General features: G+C 42.7%; 1 protein-coding gene across 1 annotated transcript; it reads left to right on the forward strand.

Annotated features, from left to right (window-relative positions):
* The first annotated feature begins 12,607 nt into the window (after window positions 1-12,607).
* LOC132042257 (uncharacterized) lies at window positions 12,608-13,243 on the forward strand. The gene has a single exon (XM_059432854.1). The coding sequence runs from the start codon at window positions 12,608-12,610 to the stop codon at window positions 13,241-13,243; it is 636 nt and encodes a 211-aa protein (XP_059288837.1).
* The last annotated feature ends 898 nt before the right edge of the window (window positions 13,244-14,141 follow it).

Here is a 14,141-nt window from a genome sequence, read left to right on the forward strand (position 1 = left end):
CTAGGAAAAATTTGGGAACCTCGGGGAAAAACGTTGGAAATCCGAGTTCGATTTAGCATACTATTCATTCGGTCTGCAAACTGAACTACAATCTTATGTTTGGCTAAAAGAATGCCTAAACCTTTGTAACTTCGCAAATGTATTCGAATCGCTAGAAACTCTTATGAATAACCTTATGGAGCCTCTTGTTTGTAATCTATTTCGCCGCCTCGACTTGACCCGGGGTGGGACGCAAGTCCGAGACTTCCCCTGTTGATTAGTTTGATTCGTTTTCGTACGCTATGAGAAGGAAGTGTTTGCCTATGACTCCAAGGTTCGTTTTTTTTTTTAAATGTCCTATAATGTCGTTTGAACGCTCATTGCGTAATGAATGATGCTAAATTTTTTAAGAATAACCTACGATGTACTTTTCGAAAAATTGATAACTTAAAAGTCCGCGACTTTTGTATATTAATTCAGTAGACTCGATACTGCATTTTGAGCCTTCGGTCCTAATGTGTTCGTATATGTGAAATTATGTGTCGAGTCACGGAACTTACTTTTGATATGTATGGTTTACTACTGCGCTCGTGCCAATGATTATGATTTCGTTCGCCGGTACCGGGCCGATTTTTGTGATCGTGCGCTTTATGACACACTCGGCGGTATGATGTGTTACGGTTTCGGGACCTCGCCATAGGGCCGGTTACCGTTTATGGTGTTATGATGTGATATGGCATCGATATATTCGATGATTTGATGTGTGTGATGTTATGATGTGTTCGGAGATGTACGGAGATTTGAAAACTTACGAGTATGATGTGTTGTGGCACCGCGTCGGGGGGTGACCACGTTCTGACCCTATGCATGACTTTTGTTCCCCGCATTTGTATACTCGCATTCCGCACGAGTTTTGATATTTACTTGCCGTACTTGTTTTGTATCTTCGACTCCGGTCATGGTTTGGATGCCTGTACCTACTGCTTTACATACTCGGTACTTCTTTCGTGCGACCCCTTGCTCTTCGGGGGCTGCGTTTCATGCCGCGGAGTACGGACGCTCGGTTGGGCGATCAGGTTTAGGCTACCCGTTACGCTACTTTTGAGGTGCTCCCTCGTCCGGGCCACACTTGGTATATATGTTTTGCTATGTATATTACGTACATTTGTGTTGTTCGGGTACGGTGGGGCCTGTCCCGTCATATGTTCGTATGTTACGTACATTTGTGAGAACTGTAGTCATATTTGTGGGTCATGGTCCGGTTTGTTCGTATATGATTCGATTTGCATCCTTAAACGGCCCCCGAGGTTTGCTATGGCGATATGGCCCACGTGTTTGTATGTATGTGTATGTACGGGCGATGTGCATTCCGCCGGTTTTTATTTTGATATGATAATTACGCACGGGCGACGCGTGAGACAGCATTCGCTTCGGTATTTGTGTGATGTATGCTATCGATTCTTGGTACGAATAATATCGTTTAATACGGTTCTTAAGTTTGTTTGGGTGCTGAGTGGGGCACAGATCCACGGCACGGAGGGCGGGTCGTGACACGCGGTACCGACGCCGGCGCCTCCGGCTCCCCGGCCGGGGGCGGAGGATGGGACTGCGAGAAGCAGATCCGATTATTGACTCGATTGGTAGCGGGCGAGGTTCTGGAAAGGGGTAGGGGATGATCGCGTAGACGAGGACGATAATCGGAAGGGCCGTGATTTTTCGCACAGCTGTACCCGAGTTTTTCGGGTCAAGCTTGCCGAAGGACCCTCATGAGTTCGTCGGCAGTTACAAGGCGTACCTGCGATTGATTAGTGCTTCAGACGAAGTCGGGGTCGAGTTGGCGTCATCTCGGTTGCACGATGTAGCGGCTAATTGGTACGAGTCTTTGATGCTTTGTCCCGAGCGAGGGTGCCCCTCGGCCGTATGGGGCGGTTTACGAGAGGCCTTCTGGCCCATTTTCTACCTCGGAGGTGGCGGGCCGGGTAGACCGATTCACCTTGTTGAAGAAAGGGGTAGGCCGGTCGGGGATGCAGTTTAGAGTTCGATTCGGCCCGGATATGCGCCCTTATGTGGGCATGGTGACGGATGCCGTGTATAGTGGGGGGTGGACCCGATGCCCGTTGTGACTGCTTGGTGATGGCGGCCCGGCCGGCATGGATATTGCCCTTATCTGGACCACGCCCGAGGTATGGAGGACCGACGCGCGGCGCCGGCTGATGGGGTTAATGAAAAGGGGCCAGCCAGAAAGGGCCTAGTCATCCGGGTGTGCAGGGATTTTCGGGGGGCGGGCGGCCTCGGCGGCGGCGAGGGATGATATCCTCCCCGGCCGGCCACGGGGCACACACCCCCACGGTTTGCCGGTAGGAGATCGGAGCGAGGGTTATTCGGTGGTCATGGCTACAGACTCACGAAGTTTGCGGTCGGGCGGAGGGCTCGAGCCGGACGAGACGTTTGTCACACGGTGCCTCGGTGCGGCAAACACCATCTAGGAGATTGCCGTCGCGTTACGAGCGCTTGTTTCACTTGCGGCCGTCAAGGCCATGTTATGAGGAGTGTCCGTACGAGAGGTGGTTCGGTGGGGCCGGCTCGGCCTAGGGTCGGTTTGGTTCGTCCTTGCGACTATGCGCCCTCGGGCGGGGTATGCCGGCACCGAGCGGTCCGTGGCGGAGCCTCCGGTTTTAAGCGGTCCTTGGGGCCGCTTATATGCGTTGGCCAATAAACGGGAGCAAGGAGCGTCACCGGATGCGGCTACGGGTATATGAATCTTCTTGAGATGTGTGTTATTATGTATGTATATTCTTTGTATGGTTGATATTTAATAGCCGTTAGCGAGAAATTTAAGAACGATAATCGGTATTTATAAATTAAGGCGATTAAGGTATGTTTACCATTATAGTGAATGCGGAAGTCGAGGACGGAAGGTAATCGTATTCGTAAGCGAAAGGTGAACGCGGGGGATCGAGAAAGGGTAAAGCGGTAATTGTGTCGTGAACGTTTTGAAAGCGTAAGACTTCAATTTACTCCAGGTTGTGTGTTGAAGGTTGTGCGGTGACGTGAACGCTATCAGACTAATATTAAAGCACCGTACTTCATCAGAATCCCGAGGTTAAGCGTCTTTGAAGTGAGAGAAATATTGGGATGGGTGACCCCGCAGGAAGTTTTACGAAAATCTCACAAATTCGGACGAAAGAGGCAAATGAGAAGCTAAAGTAATCCAAAGGAAGTTAGAGTGTGCGGAGTGGGTCGTAACCTTAAGTGGTCACGTAGAACGAGCGATTAGACCGGTAAAAGAGGAAGGAGATGTGTCACGATTTTGGAATTGGGGTGAGTTCGAACAGGTGTTGGGAAATATTTTGTAAGTGAGACGATAGCTGTTGCGTATACACGTATGTGTGTAATGTCTCATACACTGGTTTTATTTAGATATGTGTATTAGGGAACCAACGTGACGGTATAGGAAGACATTAATTGGACGAATGTAACGAAGCTCGAAGTGAGCAACGATTGTATAGATAAGCACAAAATACTATAAGGCAAGCGATGTTGTGGTTATTACAGGTCAAGTTTGGGTGGTTCGAATGCAATGATATGTGGAAAAGGGAAGAAAGTGAGTAGATGGAAGATCAGGGAATCGGAACGTCGGGATCAAAGTACCGCCTACTTGGAATGGGAAATGCGGACATAAGGCAAATAATCAGGTAATAATATAAGCACACCCCTAAGGGGGGAAGCGGATGCGAGAAATGCAAGTGCAAGATGTAAGGATTGCAACATAATGGGTGACCGGAAAGTTGAAAGACGAGATCTAAGCAAAGGAACAATAAGAGAGTTCGAGTTAAAGATAAAGAGATGATTTGAGAAATTGACAACGAGATAAAGAAGGAAAGAAGGAATATGATTGACAGATACGGCTGCATGCTATGGTAATAAAAGGAACTTCCCCCGAGATCCTTATACGGCTTTATAAGACTAGTCGAACATTCGAGGACGAATGTTCTAAAGGGGGGAAGGATGTTATATCCCGCATTTTCGTACATTGGGACAATTTGGATTGACTATGACAGGTTAGAGACAAAACCATTCCGGGATACAATGTCGAGACTTTTGACCTTCGATTTCGTTTTGAGACACAAGTTGTTCATGAGTTTATTGGTATGGAACATTTAGGAAAATTTGGGACCAAAAGTGGTATAATTGAAAGTTGGAAATCATGCAAAATTAGGCCTTTGGCCGTGTGGCTATGGAAATGGCCCACACACTTTGCCAAATTTAATTGGTCCAACCCATGTGTGGGCCATGGACACTTGTGCAATATACATATAAGCTTAAAGGATGACCAAGTAGTCATCTTTTCCATCCACTACACTTAGAAAAAAAAAAGAAAGAACCTTGGATGACAAAGGGAGGCTCTCGGCCAAGACCCTAAAAATTGGAGTTCAATTTTAGCCACTCCAAAATTATTTCCTTGATGCAAATCCACTAATTGGAGGTCCCTAAGTAACGTGAAAGTGTTTTTCGGGTCATTCAACCATTCGTTGTGTCATTCGCAAACCCTAGCTAGTTGTGAAGTTGAAGGAAGAAATGTAAGATTTAATCATGTTTTATGTGTTATGAATGGTGTATGTATGTTGTAGTATGTTAAAATGGAGGAAATTCATGAAATATGGCATGTTGGAGTTGAGGTTGTGTGTGTAGTGTATAGCCGTGTAGGTGTGTGTGTGTTGTGTTGTGTTGAAGTAATGAATTGAAGTTTAGTTAGCATGTTTTGAATGTTGTAGAGTGAAGAAATGGATGAGAATCATCAATATGTGCATGTGTAGTGTTGGTCGAATATGGGTCATGTAGTGTGGCAAATAATGAATTAATATCGCTTCGTGATTTAGTGGTTGTCGTTATGAATTCCATGATGAGAATGAAAGTTTAATGACTCAAATTGATGTTGTAATTGTTGCGGACTGAATTGGAGGTTATTGTACATTTGATGTAACTTGTATAATTATGAGAATGACATTGTTAGAATGTGAATTGTTGGTGCAAATCATGATTTGAAAATGAGGAGTGTGTTGTAGTGAGGTTCTCGGGTTTGGGAATTTGTTTTCGGGTAAATTGGAGCAATTGTTGGATTGTTGGAAATATTGTATGAATTGTTTAAGATGTTCTTGAATGTTGTTGGTATGGGTTCGGAGTTAGTATTGGAATGTATGAGCGTTGATGTTGGCTTGAATGTAAGCTAGTTGAATTGAATATATTGAAAGTTGTGGAATGATGTAAAAGAGAGTTACTAATGTTATATTGCCTTTCGGATTGCTTATTAATGTTGCTAGGTTGGTTGTTGTTGTTGTTGTTGTTGATTTGGCGAGTTAAATTCTCGGGGTTGGTCTATTTACAGGGGAAATGCTGCCCAAATTTCTGTAGAATTAAGGGCTAGTTTGGAATTAAATGCCCAAATGTCTATAGCTAATGTTTGGCATATTATGACTTATTTGTAGATCTTGGGCAGCCCGAGACGTAGGTTGGAATTAGCTTGAGTTGGATTAGCGTTAAAAGTGATCGAGGTATGTAAAGCGCAACCCTTCCTTCTTTTGGCATGCCTTAGTCGTAAATAGGCTATGTAAAGCGCAACCCTTCCTTCTTCGGTGCAGTATATGTTTGTATGCGTTAGTTTGGAGCCACGTCTGATACGGATTTATGTACGCGTCGTTTGTATGCCGAATTTGGTTAGTGAGCGCGTATGGGTGCCCTGCTCGGGCACTAGTCACGGCCTACGGGGTTGGGTTGTGACACTTTCTCTTTGTGTTTTGGTCGTGTGTGGCCATAAATTTATTGCTATTGCGTTTTGGCCTTGTGAGGCACTGTTAATGTGGGCTATTGTGACAGGCTGGTAGCACCATATTACAGGAGAAACTCTGGCGAAATTTTCGTAGAATTAACGAGAACTTAACATTCGAGGACGAATGTTCTAAATGGGAAAAGAATGTTACAGTTCAGAAAAATTCATGTCGTCGTATGATAGTTAGACTAACGCAGGGTAAAAAGTATACAATGTTCCTACAAGTAAGAAGTAGAATTTAATGGTTCTAATTACGATTTCAAAGACGTTTGACGCAAGAGAAGGAAGTTTGTCAAGAAAGGCGAGGTATACGTTGTGTATTGGAAATGATTTGCAAAGTACAGAGTTAATGTTGACTTAATGATGTCTTAAAAAAGAGTTATAACACCCCTTAGATTGTTAATGAAGTGTTAAACAAGTGTTAAGAAGGTTCCATAAGGATTGGAGATCAAACGAGTCGACGAGAACAAGATCGGAGGAAAATGGATTATACGACCATTTATACGGTCCGTATAATATTATACGGTCCGTATAATATTATACGGTCCGTATAATAGTCCGTATAACCATTACAGTGAAGGTCCATCACTGATGGGATTATATGGTCACTTATACGGACCGTATAAAATTAAACGGATCGTATAATGTGCTGTATAATGGTTACAAAAATGAGTTGTTGTTGGGGTGATTTCACGGTCACTTATACGGACCGTATAAGTTTATATGGACCGTATAAGTGTCCGTATATTTTCCCAACGGGTCAAATTTTTAAGTTATATAAATGAGACTCCAAGTCATTATTTTCAATTCCCCACTTCTTCACTTCTCTCCAACTCTCTAGAATATTCTACACATCTCTTTTACAAGAATCTAAGACTAATCAAGGATCAACTTCATCAAACCACGGAAAGCAAGTGTAAGGAAGCTATTGAGGGTTGCTTGAAGTCAAGAAATCACTTGGATTGAAGCTAGGGTTTTTCTCCAAGTGGAGTATTTCTATCCAAAACCCATTTCTACTCAATCAAAGGTAAGTTTTATGATCAATTCATGTTATTTAGAGTATTGAGGGGTTAAAAGACTTAGATTGTGGAAGGAAATAGAAAATGGGTTACAAATATGAGAATAGTGACATTGTTGAGTAGTAGCTTAGTATGAATCATTATTCTTCATATACTATGAGTATAGTCATGTTATAAATGCTATTAAGAGTATGGAAGAATCATTATATAAGGACGAAGGTAATGTTATATTATGACCATGGTTGTGGAGGCCCTTGAAATGGAAGTAGGTGAATTGAATAATGTGTGGTTGATAAATATTGTTGATTGTGATATGATAAATGTTATTATTGACGTTTGGGAGATTGTTATACGATGTGGAGAAAGTTGTATAAATAAAGGAGACGCTGCCCAATTTTCTCTAGCTTTAGTTCAAGCATGCTTATGTTATCGATTATCTAATATTAGTACGAACTCTTTTGAAAGTAGAAACGTGAATATTAGAGGGGAACGTTCAAGCGATAGCGTAGCTAAACGAAAAGGTATGTAAGGCTAGTCCCTTCCTTCTAAGGCATGATTCCTATGGCATGAATTCCCCTCTCTCCCTATGACCTTCTTACATTCCAGAAAAATTATGAGTTTGTGTTCATGAAGAGCTTCCCATGAGATAACAAAAGAGACACGTTACGAGTATGATAATGATAATGATGAGCCTAAGTCTAAAGATTCTAAAGTTCATGATATCGTATTTCTATGAAGCTAATGATCCTAATTACGATCCTTTGGTGTTGTTCATTGTGTACACTCACCTTATAATGCTAGTTCCTTTAAGGTGAGGCATAATGCTTATGAATGCTCTATAATGGAATCGGGGGTTCACTGTCACGACCCGACCCCGTAGGCCGTGACTAGTGCCCGAGCTGGGCACTCGTACCTTCTACCAACCATAATCAACTCATAGCAAACATGCTAAGAATTTATACATACCGAAAAGGCACGGTGAGGCATATACATATATACATATCATACAAATAACACGGAATGTACGAACGCAAACGCTTGTTGTCTATACTACCCACAACCCACAGACATGTCTACAGACCTCTAAGAGTAATAACATATTCATATGACGGGACAGGGCCCCGCCGTACCCCTGAATAAACATATATATACATAACAGAAAAGTCTGTACCAAAATGTGGGCTCCTGGACAAGGGAGCACTCCAACAGCAGAATAGAGGTCCTAAACTGGCGGCTCACCGAAACAGTCGTCTGTACCTGCGGGCATGAAACGCAGCCCCCGAAGAAAGGGGGTCAGTACGGAATATGTACTGAGTATGTAAAGCATGGAATACAATAAACAGGATCATAACTGAGCGGGGGTTTACGGAGAACAAGAATAGAAATCGAAAAAATCGGAAACGAGAAAACGGAATACTTGCCTTTAAATCATATATCATGTATGTCCGTGTCATATCATAATGTCATCATATATGCATACCCTCTACTGAGGGACTCGGTGAGTGAAATCATATAATCATCATACATAGCCATCATGTAATCATATATATATATATATACATATATACCGTACCCGGCCCTCTAGTGAGGGACTCGGTGAAATGTCATATGCATACCGTACCCGGCCCTATACGAGGGACTCGGTTGTACCCGGCCCTTTCGGGGCTCGGTGAAATATCACATACATGCCGTACCCGGCCCTCTAGTGAGGGGCTCGGTGAAATATCATATACATACCGTACCCGGCCCTCTAGTGAGGGACTCGGTGAATAATGCCCAAAAGTCTGTGCACGAATACATACCCGGCCCGGGACTCGGTGAATGATGTAACCATGACATGCACGAGTGGAATAGTGAGAAACCACATACATACAGATCATCATTATCGACTTGACAGAATGATCAACAAACTTCCATTTAAAGGCCAAACAATAGTCAAATTACGTTTTCTCTGATTGCCGCTCGGGGTCATATCAATTAGGACTTAGATGTCGTAGGCACATATCCAAATCATATGAAGTAGATTGAAGGAATCATGACCATAATCGTCGTTACAGACTCGGTAGATAATTAAGTAATAGTCGCTTGAGGGTTAAGACGATAATCGTATTAAGTTCTTTCAAAAGAAACCGTTACAAACGAACATAGAAAGGTTTCGGGGCCCACGGACGAGCATCATACCAATCCGGGCCCGCTTATGAAGATTAGGATTATTACTCGTTATAGAACCTCCTACGAACGTTTCGAGACGATCCGAGCTCGTCTGCGAAAGTTACGGTTGTTCGTAGTTACGGAACATTTTTAAAAGCAAAAATCCTTTACACAAACAATCTTCTTATGCAATATTCAAAAATTCAACCGTACAAGGGGCATAGGGACCATAGCTCATCTATATCAAACATATGAATATCAAGGGACGGTTAAGAATCGTAATTATGCTCGGACCGTGAGAATAGAGTCACCTCGGAATCATTTCATAACCTACTTGGATCTAAGACATGCCGGAAGAAAGGAAAGACAAGCTTTACATACCTCGTCTATTCTCGAAGCTAATCCAATCTTACGTCGCGAACTTTACAAGATCTACAATGTGCCATTAAATACCAACATTAGCTAAGGCATTTAGGAACCCGATTCCAAACGAATACCAAATTCTACAGAAAATTGGGCAGCATTTCCCCTATAAATGCAACACCCCGAGAATTCAACTCGCCAAATTCATCAACAACCATACCAACAACCAAACTACAACATCAATAATCAACTCACAATGCATTCTAACATTAACAACTCTTTTCTACGTAATTCATCAACATTCCATTATACTCACTTCAACTACTTACATTCAAATCAACATCAATGTTTATACATTCGATTACCAATCCAAAACCATACAAACAATATTCAAGAATACTTTAAACAATTCACACAATATTTCAAACAATCCAAACAATACTCCAATTCACCCGAAACCAAGCCAAACCCGAGAGCCACAACAACAACACCTTTCCTTCTTCCAAAACTCATAAACTACATCAACAATCTATATGTTAACAATATTATTCTCACAAATGCATGAATCTACATTGGAATTACATTAGCTTCAAAACAGCCCCACAACGATGTCAACTTTAACTTGAATTATTACACTCCATTACCATCATAGAATTCATGACAACAACAACTAAAATACCACATAATACTAGTTCATTCTTTAACATACAAAATAGCCCATTTTCGGCCACAACCTCATCACACAACTTCCATGACCTCCATCCACTCCTACACTTCATAACAACACTCAAACATACTAAATACAATTAATCCATTACTTCTACTACACAACACACCACACGGCTACAATACTAACATACACGGCTCAACTCTAACAAGCAATATTTCCATAATTTCATTCATTTTGACACACTACAACACACATGAACTATCCATAACACATAAAAACTAGATTAAAACTCACCTTTCTTCCTCAACTTTGCAATTTGCCTAAGGTGGTGAATGAGGAAAACAAGTAGACTATTGCTTGAAACAACAACTCCACGTTACTAAGCACCCTTCAATTAGTAGGTGTGCTTGAAGAATTAATTTTTTTGATGGCCAAATCTTGGTCTTGATTTTGCCTATGCTTGGCCGAATGGCCCTTCTTTCTTCTTCTCTCAAAGCTTCTTGATTTTTCTTGATTTCTCTTAAGTGTTGAATGGAACATAAGATGACTAAGTCATCTTTTATAAACCAAGTATTAACCATCCATGTGGCCATGTCCCACACCAAGGTGGCCGGCCACATGGTCTCTTGTTCTTTTTTTTTTTCACCTAATAATGCACTTTCCAAAAATAGAATTCTTTCCAACAATGGAATTTGACCCCAAATGTTTCCTTAACATTTCCATGCCAATAAAATCATACAAAACTTATGCTTTTAAAGCAAACAAAAGTCTCTACTTCATATCTCGGGTTAGTCTTGTCCTTAACTTACCAAGGTTGGCTCGAATTATCCCGACGTACGAAATACGGGATATAACATTCACGACCTTGCGTCACCCCGATAGAGTTATAGTTGTCTTCGAGCCTTTATGCATGATTCATGATAAGTATATGAAAATGAGATTACACCGTGCCTATTTTGGATATATATTATTTTGTGTACATATTTGGGCACGACGGGGCCCTGTCCCGTCCTTATGTCTAGTACTCTAGTAGAGGCTCGTAGATGCGTATGTGTGGGTGGTTAATGGCGTGATGATCACAACATCTTCTTGTATATCATTTTGTTAGCCGAAGGGCCTATGTATATAAATGTAGATATGCTTGTAAGTAACGATGGTTTCTCCTATGATTGGGAGTAAGAGATTAACAAAATGAATGCAGGATAAGTATGATGAGTATTAAAATGAGTGGTGCTCGGTAGTTAACTCCGAATACCCGGCGTGGCCCCTAGTTGGGTCGTGACAAGGAGAATGCCGCCCTTCCGGTCATAGATCCTTTGAATACTCATAACTCAATTACTTTGTCTCAGGCTCAATGTTGGAAAGCACCGAATATACCGGATGAGAAGGTTGGAAAGCACCGAATATACCGGATGAGATTAACTTACGTTTAATATTTGAAATGTTGCAAGAATAAGGGACCGCCAACAAGGGGTTGCCATAGCTCAGCTTCAGAACAAAGACAACAAAGTAGCTTCGGCAAAGACAAAAGGGGTTACCGAACCAAGCCGGAGGAAGCACGGATCTGGAGCCGGTTCATTTATCGAGGTTTTGAAGATGCTCGAGACTTTGGCAAAATAGATTGATTCAACGGAGAAAAGAGTGGAAATATATAACTCTCGGGTGGATCAGATCCCGGAAGCACCCCCGATCTTGAAGGGATCGAATTTCAAGAGATACATCCAAAGGCCTTTCCCTCCTAGTGAGGCCCCAAAGTTGATCCCGAAGAGGTTCAAGATGCCGGATATTCCAGAGTATGATGGGACCACGACCCGCCGGAGCACGTGACCTCGTACACTTGTCCCATAAAAGGAAACAATGTGGAGGAGGATGAAATAGAGTCGGTATTACTAAAAAAGTTTTGTGAAACATTGTCCAAAGGGGCATTGACTTGGTACGACCATCTGCCTGAGTATTCCACACTTCCTTCGAGATGCTTGTTGTTGCGTTTATCAAGGCCCATGCCGGGGCCAAGAAGGTACAGGCTAGAAAGGCGGATACTTTTAGAATCACTCAAAGGGATAATGAGCTGCTATGAGAATTCGTGAACCAGTTCCAAAGAGAACGAATAGAACTTCCCCTGATCCCGGAAGAGTGGGTGGCCCAAGCTTTCACAAAAGGACTCAACCCCCGAAGCTTAACTGTCTCGTTTAAATTAAAAGAGAACTTGTTGGAGTGCGAGGCAGTAACTTGGGCCGATGTGCATAACAGATACGAGTCCAAGATTCGGGTAAATGATGATCAGCTCGAACTTCCCCCGGGTCCAAGAATGGAAGTAAGAACTTTGAAAGGTCGAGGAGGAACTATGAACCGGAGTCAAGGCCATCGAGGGATAGATATCGACCATACTCTCAACCGATGAAATCCAGCTTTAGGTCAGAAAAAGAGAGAAGCGGCCCCAACCATTTCTCGAGTAGAGGTGATAAGCGAGGTGATCATGGTTCAAACAACCGAGGTTTGTTATTTAGAAGCGAAGCCTGTAATTCGGCCAGTAATGGAGACATACCGAGGTTATCAGAGTACAACTTCAACATCAATACATCAGACCTTGTCTCGGCCATGGGGCGTATCATAAAAGCTAGGCGGCCAAGACCGTTGAGGTCCGATCTAGCTCAAAGGGATCCAAGCGTGCTGTGTCAGTATCATGAGACTCACGGTCATAGAACCGAGGACTGTCGCCAATTAAGGGAAGTGCTGGCTCGGTTGTTGAAAAATGGTCACCTTCGAGAGTTCCTGAATGATCGAGCCAAAAGCCACTATAAAGGAAGGGAAAATCACAAAAAGGCCAAGCCCGAGGAACCACAACATGTGATCAATATGATAATCGGAGGAACAGATACATCTCGAGGGACGATGATGAAGAGAACAAAGTTTTCGGTTACACGAGAAAAACGAACCAGGGATTACATGCCCGAAGGGATAATTTCCTTCAACGATGAGGACGCAGAGGGCTTCATGCAACCGCACAATGATGCGTTAGTAATCTCTATTGTTATCTTTAAATCTCAAGTTAAACGTATTCTGATTGACCCAGGTAGTTCGACCAACATTATCCAATGGAGAGTGGTAGAACAACTGAAGTTGCTAGATCAAAACATTCTGGTAGCTCGTATACTCAACGGATTCAATATGGCAAGCGAGACTACAAAGGGAGAAATTGCTTTGCTGGTCAACATCGACGAGACCATGCAGTAGACTGTGTTTTATGTCATCGACGGGGAGATAAGGTATAATGCTTTAATCGGTAGACCGTGAATTCATAGCATGCGAGCGATGCCATTGATAATCCATCAGATGTTGAAGTTCCCAACTCCGGAGGGGATAAATACTGTCCGTGGTGAACAACCCGCGACAAGGGAAATGTTCGCGGTCGAGTATACCCCTCTTGTTTTGAAGAAACCGGTTCAAAATGTCGGTGAGGTAATCGAAGGTGAGGTCACCAAATAGAAATTAAAGAATAAGGGCTCGACTGACGAACAGAAGGATACGAGCCCGAATTGCGAAGAGGATGATTTGGGTGTGTGAAGATTGTTCATACCGCCGGATGATTCGGATGCAACCAAATCTACCTTGGAAGAGCTGGAACAGATCATCTTGTTTGTGCATTTATAGGATAGGAAGGTATACCTGGGCACCGGGTTAACCTCAGTGCTCAGGAACAAGTTAATTATATTTCTTCAAAATAATGCCGATTGTTTTGCATGGTACTATATAGACATGACAGGTGTACCACCAGAAGAACCAACACATAAGCTCAGCCTCAATAGAAAATTTGTTTCGGTTAAGTAGAAAAGAAGGCCGATGGTCGAGTCCAAACATGCCTTCGTCAAAGAAAAGGTAACGAAGCTTTTGAAAATTGGTTCTGTCTAGGAGGTAAAATACCCGGACTGGCTAGCTAACGTCGTTGTGGTGCCGAAGAAAGGTAACAAATTTAGAATGTACGTTGATTATAAAGATCTAAACAAAGACTGCCCGAAGGATTCATTCCCTATGCCTCACATCGATCGAAAGATTGATACGATGGCCGGGCATGAGATGTTAAGTTTCCTCGATGCTTACTTCGGGTACAACCAGATTCGAATGAACCCGGAAG

The sequence above is a fragment of the Lycium ferocissimum genome, unplaced genomic scaffold (genome assembly GCF_029784015.1).
Source record: "Lycium ferocissimum isolate CSIRO_LF1 unplaced genomic scaffold, AGI_CSIRO_Lferr_CH_V1 ctg14337, whole genome shotgun sequence".
NCBI lineage: Eukaryota > Viridiplantae > Streptophyta > Magnoliopsida > Solanales > Solanaceae > Lycium > Lycium ferocissimum.

What these genes read in the sequence shown, in the direction of transcription:
- LOC132042257 (XM_059432854.1), top strand. Translation starts at nt 12,608, where the DNA reads ATGGGGCGTATCATAAAAGCTAGGCGGCCAAGACCGTTGAGGTCCGAT.